Source organism: Dipteris shenzhenensis, chromosome 23 (genome assembly GCF_047967505.1).
Source record: "Dipteris shenzhenensis isolate YYH24624 ecotype China chromosome 23, Dip_SZ_1.0, whole genome shotgun sequence".
NCBI classification, from domain to species: domain Eukaryota; kingdom Viridiplantae; phylum Streptophyta; class Polypodiopsida; order Gleicheniales; family Dipteridaceae; genus Dipteris; species Dipteris shenzhenensis.
This window is the reverse complement of record NC_141618.1, coordinates 53,589,615-53,599,959: the sequence shown is the minus strand read 5'-3', so window position 1 is coordinate 53,599,959 and position 10,345 is coordinate 53,589,615. Positions and strand designations below refer to the sequence as shown.

The 10,345-nt window shown below is 42.3% G+C and overlaps 1 protein-coding gene across 3 annotated transcripts; it reads right to left on the bottom strand.

Moving 5' to 3' along the window:
• Positions 1 to 259: 259 nt before the first annotated feature.
• On the bottom strand, positions 260 to 9,073 carry LOC147887563 (ras-related protein RIC1-like). Of its 3 annotated transcripts, XM_087394441.1 has the most exons (9): positions 8,781 to 9,073; positions 7,147 to 7,219; positions 6,985 to 7,032; positions 6,825 to 6,872; positions 1,337 to 1,408; positions 1,076 to 1,231; positions 890 to 993; positions 700 to 800; positions 269 to 565 (listed from the first exon to the last, which is right to left on the bottom strand). In XM_087394441.1, exons 1-8 carry the CDS (start codon positions 8,792 to 8,794, stop codon positions 707 to 709), a joined length of 609 nt encoding a protein of 202 aa, XP_087250567.1. In that variant the 5' UTR covers positions 8,795 to 9,073; the 3' UTR covers positions 269 to 565; positions 700 to 706. The 3 variants fall into 3 exon arrangements, with proteins under 3 accessions (XP_087250568.1, XP_087250565.1, XP_087250567.1); XM_087394439.1 differs by having other exon boundaries at positions 267 to 800; XM_087394442.1 differs by lacking the exon at positions 6,825 to 6,872 and having other exon boundaries at positions 260 to 800.
• Positions 9,074 to 10,345: the final 1,272 nt, after the last annotated feature.

Here is a 10,345-nt window from a genome sequence, read left to right as displayed (position 1 = left end):
ACAACCATGCATGCAAACTTAATGATATTCACATTCTGTATCTTCATCAGACTACTTATGTAAGGTTATGTCCTTACATATTTATGATATTTGTGAAAATGAAAAAGGCAGAATTGAGTGGCCATGCAACCTCACAGATTTGCAAAACAACACAAATAGAGGAAAAAACGAGCAAAAAAACACTTTGAAGCAAAGGGGGGCGGCACGGAAATAAAATGAGGCAAAAAATTGCACTGTCTGAGACCTCTTATTCCAGATAGGATATATTACGCTACCCAAGTCGCAGATCTATCATCTAGAAAGCAGGGGAAGACTGCTACACATGTTCTCATGGACAAGGAGCACAGTAAGCTATTACTCAAGCTTAGCTTTGTTCTAGCCCATTATAACCAACACAGACCAGAACCATGCTCCTTCACCACATTTGACCAAGCCACAAATGATTTGTACTTTTATGAACACAGTCCAGAAGCTAGCTATACCTCAGTTCAAAAGAATGAGTGCTTTGACACCTAAATCAAATGCTAGTCCAATATCTCCAGAGTTTCAACACAATCAGAAACACCTGCTGAAAAGAGTGGTCAATAAGACCCTCATCTCAAAATGCTTCAGATCATGAGATAAAATTCAATGAAACTACAAAATAATCATGGGACTTGTTCAAATAATTGATTCTTTAACACAAGTCCTGAGGCTTACATAGCTGTTAAGAGCAACAACTACTTTTCTGGGTGATCGGTTGCCCTTGCATCTGTACCAGTTTTGGCTTGTTGCTATTTGCTGCAGGTTGACTTGCCATTCTGCAAACGAGAGAGTACAAAAATTTAGAGGAAACAGATATGAGTGTTAACAAGTAGATGGTTCAGCTAGCATGTAATTTTTTCTTCACCTGTCCTTGATCTCTGCAGCCATCTTCATAAACGCTTGCTCAACATTGGTTGCGTTTTTGGCACTTGTCTCTAAAAATGGAATGCCAATTTCATCGGCAAAAGCCTGTCTAACAGAAATACAGAAGCATGACATATGACATCTCACTTTGCTAGAGGAATAAATTAGATAGCCCAAACTCTCACACCTTCGCAGTTTGATAGTCGACAACTTTTTTTGCTGTCAAATCGCATTTATTTCCCACCAAAAGCTTGTTAACACTTTCACTTGCATATCGATCAATTTCATTCAACCACTGCTTCACATTGTTGAAACTATCCTGGTCCGTTACATCATAGACAATCTGGAAAAGGGGCCACGTTTTAAGCGTTAAGCTTCTTATGAAGAATAAATCTAAATCCTGAGCTTCAGAGTGTCTACAATGACGAGATCAGCTAGGAGGACATACAATTATCCCATGGGCCCCTCTGTAATAGCTGCTTGTTATCGTCCTGAATCGCTCTTGTCCAGCGGTATCCCACTTGTGTAATCCAAAGTCACAAATGGTTGGTAAGATTACAATGCAAGGTGCCAAAATACAGAACAACAGGGACCCTTTTAAAGCTTCACATCACAAACAATTGCGTGTTTCAACAAAAAGTAAAATGTATGTTAGGACGAGGGGCATGGCTCAATACACGAGCCATTAGGCATGCACAGATCGTGTATAGTACATACATGCAGTTTAACGTGACTGCACAGACACTCCATCAACACCACCCTCCACTTAGCCACAACTGCAGCCACACGCACATACATAAACCTAATGTTGAAGTACATTTCAGTCTCACTCTCTAAAAAGAGAGAGCACAATCAACCATGATAAGGCTCGCTGTCACAAACATCCACTTGACATGTTGAATACCTTTGTTGTACACATGATAATAAACTACTAAACTCCTACTGTTTCTGTGCCACGGTTGCTTGTTTGATGACTTCACATGTTTAATTCCCTTGTTGTATGCATAATATCAAACTAGGTTTCTGTGCCACTCTGTAATGAAGGGGGAAAAGGGGTTAATTTAGGGGTGCTTTAGTGAGGGGTTAGAGGGGATAATGGAGAAGACTATGTAAGCCCAAGCCCTCCACTCATGGTACCTTCTGATGTGACATCTGATCCTATCTACTCCTCCCTCCTACGTGGTGCCTACACTCTCTCCTAATCCCTCTCTCTCTCTCTTCCCCTCACCCTTCTCTCTCTCTTCCTCTCCCTCTACCCCCTTTCCTCACTTCTCACTCCTCCCCTCCTCTCTCTCCCTTCTGCCAATTCTATCCCCTTCCTCCAATCTGCCCCTGCCTCTTCATTACATTGGTATCAGAGCTCCGACCTTGGCACCTTTGTTTTCCCTTTCCCATTGCCCTATGACTACTCAACAGCAATGCAAATCTTGATGCAAACAGGTGAAGACAAATATGGCGATTAACTGGCAGCAGGAGCAGAAGCTGAATCAGTAGCTTATGATGAGTTTGGTGCAACGACAAAAGGCATCAAGCATGGTCAGTGTGAAGCTTGGCGACAAAATCGATCATAATCATGGCAGTTGTGGAGCAGCTGTGAACAGTTCTCATGAGCAAGGTAGCAACTTGGCTAATCATAGACATCAACAGTGGTGATGAGCAGCTTGATTAAAAAGCACCAGCAGCTTGCCTTTTTTTTGGCAGCACTAAGATGGCGCCAGAAATCAGGCTGACTGAGCCATCGGATGATTCGTGTAGACGATGGTAGTTGTCAACGTGGGCCACCGGATGATTCATTTAGACGATAATGGATATCGCTTCAACAGATAGCTGCAGTCAAACAAACATATAAGAGCAGATTGATGAACTGCTGCTCCTTACCGAGATCTTAAACTGTAGCCCTTCCACCAGTAGATCTTGGACCATCCGAAACCACGCCGTGGGATCTGCACCTTCCATCGCCGCCCGTCGCCAACGTTAGGCCACGCCGCCGTCCGTAAGTCGCCGTCATCCATCCCCTTAGTCTTAGGTCTTTCTTAGGTTAGATTAACTGCATGTTAGTATTGGGTTAGGTTAGGTTATCGGTAGGCTAGCCTAAGTGTACTAAAGGTCCTAGCTGTCTTAGTCTAGTAGTCCTAAGTATCTTAGGTGACATAGGAAACCCTCACCCCTTTTTTTTTTTGCTTTGAAGGGGCAGGAAAGACAAATTTTCTAGCCTCTTTCCAAGGCCTTGCAAAGCCCCATTTGGGCTCATTCGGGCTCTGTTTCAAAGCCTCTTTGCCGACCTCCCTTCTGAGTTTCTCCATCAACATTTTCAGTGGTTCTACACACTGTATCAGGTGCTCATTACAATAGGTTTTTGCTGCCTACCTCGGCTTCTTTTCTTTGCCTGCATTTGCACTTGCTTGCACCAATGACCAGAAGCAACTTGTGCAGCACAAGCAAGATATGCATGATAGTGAAGCTGGATCAGAATATATTCAGGAGCATGACAATGGGGAATATGCCCACAACTTTAACTTAACTATAGCTTCTCATAGGAGTGCTGTGGATGCAAAGGCAGAACTTCGGAATGGTGTCCTCATGCTGTGTACAGCACACATGATAAATATTGGTGCCATCTTTTGGCACTTGCAAAGGCAAAACCATGTGCACATGATGAGGCTGAACAAAACTATGTGGGTGATGCCAGGACTATCAATTATAGTTCCTCCAAGTGGACTACTGGTAACATGCAGATATCACTAAACTATGGGCTAGAAATTCAGAAATATGTAAAAAATGTCTTTGCCCAGCAAGGTGCAAACATACCAACAAGACGACAAGCCTCGATATTCAGCTGTTATGATTGCAATGCTAACGCAGTATGATGGTTTTTGGGCCACAAATTTTGGCATATTTGTCATCAGGGCATTATGCTTCTTTATGCTGCATGCAATTATTCCAGTTTTTTAACAATGAAGGTCCATGGGTGTTGATATCACAAGGAGAGCACATTACATTAAGATGTTGGGTATATGGAAAAGCACTGCTTCCCATGTGGACGAAAGTGGACAGCAAAACACAATGCATTGTGCCGAACAAAACCCATGGGGACAGCTAGAACTCATGTGGTTATGGATCTTGATCTTGCTAGGAAGGATTACCAGCCACATGACCCCAGAGGTGCCACAACACCCAAGGAAAAGGAATATATCACATTTCCTTTTGACCCAGGTGGCATGCATGATAAGTATGTCCTTTTTACAGCAGGGGGCCTTGGTGCAATTTTGAGTACAAATTTATTTTTGAGGAGAGATGGCTGTAATGAAGGGGGGGGACGCGGTTAATTTAGGGATGCTTTAGTAAGGGGTTAGAGGAGATAATGGAGGGGACTATATAAGTCCAAGCCCTCCACTCTTGTAGTACCATCTAATCCTATCTAGTCCTTCCTCCTACGTACTGCCTACACTCTCTCTCCCAATCTCTCTCTCTCTCTCTCTCTTCCCCTCACCCTTCTCTCTCTTCCTCTCCCTCTACCCCCTTTCCTCACTTCACACTCCTCCACCTTCCTCCCTCTCCCAAGTATATTCTATCCCGTTCCTCCAATCTGCCCCTGCCTCCTTCATTACACACTGCATGTCTTACAATATTGGACCACGTCAAACCAAGGTCAAGGGGTGGACCCATCCATGAGAACATATATCAATGCCTGTGTGCTGGAACCTAAGGCCTTCGCCACTAGTAAAGATAATAGATGGGGCTACCGTGATCAATCACTCATTTGACATATTAGGAGATTGGTTGCTCTAGAGTCCAAGCTCAATCCTTAAGAAAAATTACCCAATCTTACAAATTAACATTGAAGTGGGAAGGAGAAGGTCACTATCAACTGCCTACTATGCTCTCCTCCCTGCAATTATTTTACGGATTCAGCTCCATCGCCATGATTGAATTGGGATGCAATCATTGAAGTTGAATCTTGGGATTGGTTGAAATAAAGTTAACAAGTGAATAGTCACTCTTGACCTACTCATCAAGCCCTATCCAAAGGACACTAGCTATAGCAAATTAAGTAAAATCCATATTCAATGTTTTGCTGGTAAGAAAAAACTATAGTTTTACCAGGGTCACCTCACTTGGAAACTTGTAGCAATTGTGTGTAATTAGTAACAGAACCGTATCATCGGCGATCAATTGTTACAAGAAATACTTGTTGTCAGCATCCAAAACAAGCTTGTATTCAACTAATAAACTCATTCGCGCAGATTACAACAGCTTATACTGCACCATCGAATCCTTCACACAGACTCACAAGCAATCAATTTGCTTCTTCGACCACCTAAATATCATCCGCAATCTATCACAACCCAAATAGACATACCAAAAAAAGGGGAAAAACATATACGTTCTCTTCTCCAACAGACCAAGTTGGCCCACACTCTACCAACAAATTTCCACTCAGATGATTCTACCACTGACCAAGTTAAAATACTATGCAAACCACCTATGGGATGATTCATCTGCTACAGAAGTCACATTGCTTCACCAACAGCATCTATTGCAGCCGCCGCATCACTGCACATCAGGTTCACCAACATCTACTGCACTAGCCGTCATGCCTGTTTCTCAACCAGCCTTCAGTGCTCTGCAATTAGCCATCACACGTGCCACTAAAACCAGTAGTCAACACTCTGTCATCCCACCTCACAAGCTCAGATCACATGCTCTCATACCAATGTTACGTTCCCCTGTTATCAAGCTATATTATACATTGCAATTGATAGATATTCGCCTCCTAGCCTCGATAGCTCAATACAAAAGCTCCCATGACTAGATGACTCCTTAATGTACCACCTGCCGTCCCTAAGCCCAATGGCCATCTTCTAATTATGCACTAGTCCACTTAGGGCACTTAGTATACCTAGAACCTAGGACTAGTACTAACCTACATAAATTCCCTGTCACAAGGAAGTTGATCATGTTGGCCTTCATAGCCCTCTGGGAAATCAAGCCAATCAACTCCAATGACACTGTGCCAAACATACATTGCACTGACTATTTGGACCACATATCTGTTCTCTCTTTCAACTTTATTTCAGCTTGCTTTTTCTTTACAATGGCCTATTCTCATTGCTCTAGCTAGGCCCTTGAGCGTCAACCATACTACCTCCAACCCCCCTCTAAATACCACTCAATTGCATTGCATATTTAAATATATTTGAAGGTCTGCAGTTCTGCAATTTTCTATCACATTTTGAAGTATTTCAGTTGAATTAATCATTGTAAATTAATTGATATTTCAGTTTGTGCTCTCTGGGCGTACTTGAATGGGTTCGACGCGTAATGTGATAAACTCACAAGGTCAGAAGGTGTTCCAGGTGATTGCTGTGGGGATATAAAAAATGACTCACAATGCTGTGGGCGTACTTGAATGGGTTCGACGCGTAATGTGATAAACTCACAAGGTCAGAAGGTGTTCCAGGTGATTGCTGTGGGGATATAAAAAATGACTCACAATGCAAACCATCTCACTAGGCTGGTCAGTCACATCTGATGTACACTATGTGCAGCCAGGACTGGCAATCCAGAAAAATCAGAATTACCATGTAATTTAACACTGGCACTAAGAAGCAGCCTTAATGCACAAGCTCCTTGATGCTGAATGTTCAAACACAAACATGCAAGAAACTAATTTGAGAGAGGTACTGGCAATGTCTGCATACTGAAAATTTTACCATCATCCCAACAGACACTTGTATATCCGCTATCCACCAGAAATAGGGTTACTCGTGAGGCATATAAGTGATGAATCAGATGCAATGAGTCCACCAACCACAAACACTGCTATCAACAGCTTCGACAACGTGCTAAGACCATGAAAGATCCATCAAACGTTTGACAAAGCACATCCACGAGCAACCAAATTGAGAGATATTGACAGAAAGGTCAGCACTCACAATCTGAAGCTTAATAGTTTTGCCATCAAGTTCTACTGTGCGAATTTTCTGCAGTGACACAGCAAGTAAGATAAAAACCATGATCCTGCAACCTCTAATAATTAGTACAATGTAGTTTACACAACAGACAATACGATTGCACTGGAAAATTTATACTCACAAAATCAACGCCGATAGTACTGATGTAGCTCTCGAGATATGAATCATCCTAAGGAAAAAAAACATCAGCTCTCAACATAATGCAAAGACTACTATTACATGCTATGATCACGATTGAACTCTTATGATGGTAAGTAAAGCAAACCAGGAAGTAAGCACATACCGCAAACCGAAGTAAAAGGCATGACTTTCCAACTCCTGAATCGCCTATCAACAAAAGCTTAAAGAGGTAATCACTGGACATCAGGATAAGCAGCACTAATAAGTATATTGTGTTGCCTGCTGATGTCCTTGATTATCACACATCAAAACATTATCTTCAAAAGCTTAAAGCAATGTGTCATTGAAATTAAAACAACTGTTCACCAAGTTGGTTAGCAAAATTTTTTACAGATCATGACGCTGTTTAGTGCATTAGGGCAAAACTTAAATGTTTTGTATTGCAAAATCCTAACTTTCTTCTCGAAATACTAGAAGTGTTATTAAACCCACGTGTATATTTAACCTATTGCATTTCAAAGAATCTGAGGCCAAACCCTGCAAAATGGATGTTTCACCCTACAAATAAACTTGTAAGCGTTTGAACAGAAAACATTAGGAGTACAAGCACTCTCTCAATATGCATAATGTCAATCACAGTCCACTAGTTACAAAAAACTCTCTACTAAATGTAATTGTGCCATTTCAAAAAAGGAGACGTCCCTCCACCAAAGAATTTCAGATCACCACACACAATTATAAGGGTCACCCAGTGAAAGCGAGAAAAGGAAAGGGGAAGAGAGAGAGAGAGAGAGAGAGAACATGCACACAACACCCAATTGAGGAGGATAAAGAGAGAAGGGCGGAGGAAGATCTTTGCAAACAGACATTGAACCAAGTTCAAAACTTGTAAAGCAGTGTAGCAATTCGTTTTCTCATTTGCCTTTGTCTTTTCTTGCTTTGCAATGTTTCTGTATCGAGAATTTGAATCCTCCTCCAACATGAGGAGGCCCTATCAAAATACATACTTTTAGAAGCTCAACGCTTGCACCAAGATTGTCATAAAGTGAGTAAATAAATCCATCTCAAAACCCAAAACAGTTCAACTCACAAAACTTTAACCACCATTTACACAACTCTGGATCTCAACATTAAACTCTCTTGCGTATGAGAATTTTATAGGCTCTCATGACTTGACTCATCGAGGTACAGCTGCCCTGGGATGATATTGCTTTTGAAAATCCTATGCACGACACGTAAAGGTGTCTTACCTTACAAATGGACACAAAGGCAACAAAAAGCGCGAACTGTGCTAACAAGAAGGCCATGTGTCACAACGATAGGCGGCTTAATACACACGTTTCAAAGCATATAATATAAGGTACAGACCCGCAAAAGTTACCTACAAATGCCTCCCGCCCAATTCGTACTTCATTTCTTGCGTTTCATATACATAGTCCATCTATGCTAGAAGGATCTAGAAACAAAGGAATCCATAAAATACAAAAAAGATGACCCCTAAAATAGGACACTTTGAAAATCGTTCTTCACGAAATTCAAACTGTGCTAAGAGAAGCCCCAACATTCATCATCAGACAATCCGCGTTTGTGCGTTAAACCACAGCAACGAATCAACGCAGGCCTTGTCTCCAGAAGGATGCTCAATCTCGAGATGGAACAGACGCCTCAGATTTGGGCCAGATCCTTGAGATGAATGGCTTTTAAAACAGGAATCCGCCAAAAAACTTAACGGCTAGAAGCGCGGAAACTACGCATGCGGGGAAAACAAACGAAAAGGAAAGAAAGAAAAATACTCACTATTCCGGATTCATCTTTGGGTCAGAGCAAGACGCAGAGAGAAAGGACGAGGGGAGGGGCTATGTGTGTATCTGGAGGAAACCAAAGCGATGGCAATGAGGGTAGTGATGGGGAAGATGAAGCTGTATAGCGATGGCGATGGCGATGGCGATGGCGGGCGCCGTCGCAGTTTGGATGCATTATTTTGGCAAAAAACACATCCACAACGCGCAGCATCTGCTCACTTATTGCCCCCTTCACATTAAAGCATGCCTGTTCCCGTCTCTTTTCACAATTAGCACTGCCCAAAGAGCCCCTCTCTCGGTCAATCCACACTAGAGGTAGCACCGGATAGTGCCCCACACAACAAAGCCGGGGTGGGCTGGCCAACTTAACCAACTTTTTGTTTTGTTTTGAGAGCGCTTATATAAATGAATGAAAAAGAAGATTAGGGTGGCTGAGATTCAATCTCAGTCGTCCAATGAGGGCACTTTCATAGCAGGAATCCCATCTCCCTCTTATTAACCAGCCTACAATTGAGGTAAAGTCAGCTGTCACAATTGAATTTACCAATCGTGGTTGATCTTTTAATCCTCCCTCTTGCCCTCCACGTGGGGAAGGGGCAGGAGTCGGACTTTCCTCCCTAGGAAAGACGTTGGAATTTGGCTCACGACCTCCAGTCGCTCGCCATATTCCAAGGAGGAAAGCCCTCCTCCAGCCCCTTCCCCTATGTAACTCCTCCCCCCTATGCCCCCCTCCCACCTCGGCTACCCCCTATTACAAGCTAGTGTCAAAGTTGATGGGAGTGCTTTAGTGGAGAGTTGATGTTACTTTTGGAAAAAGGTCTAGCCCATTTCCATATTTCAATAGAGACACTCTAGATAATATCTTCCAACAATCAATAAGATTTAACATACTTTGCAAATCTACTTTAGTTGCAAAGATATAGCATGCAAACAAGCTTTAAGAAGTTGTCCCTTTTCCCCCCCCAAGAAACCAGTCGGCTATTATTGAATAAGACCCCAAACAAACCACTAACCAAAGATAGGCCCCAAGGAAGTCATCCTTCTTCATCAACGGACACCGAAAATTTTGTAGATTCACCAATACTACAACTCAGATCTCACATTCCACAAACCCAAACCCACTTGACAAAATAAACACCTTATGATTATGAATAACCACACCACCATACCAACTGTAGTTTCTAAAAATCATTGCTGTGACCTCAAAAGATCCCATATAGACTATCACACCATACTTCAATGGTAGGAGTCTTTCATGATTTCACCTTTAGCTGCCATTTAATGAAGGATTCTTTAGGCATTGTGTTGATGCACACTTGAAGGGGAAGTAGAGAAGAGGGCGCAAGTAGAAGGAAAACTAGAGAATGCAATCACCGCCGCAAGAGATGTGCTACGAAGAATTAAATTTGTTTGTGCCAATGTGTACCATCTTATCCATGGTCTCCTAGCTGGGCTAGCATGATTGCATCAGGCCCAATGGTTCCATATAGTAGACTTGCACCCTAGTAGCATCTTGCTCGACTTTGTCCAAATGATGCATGTCATGTTGGAATCATTAAT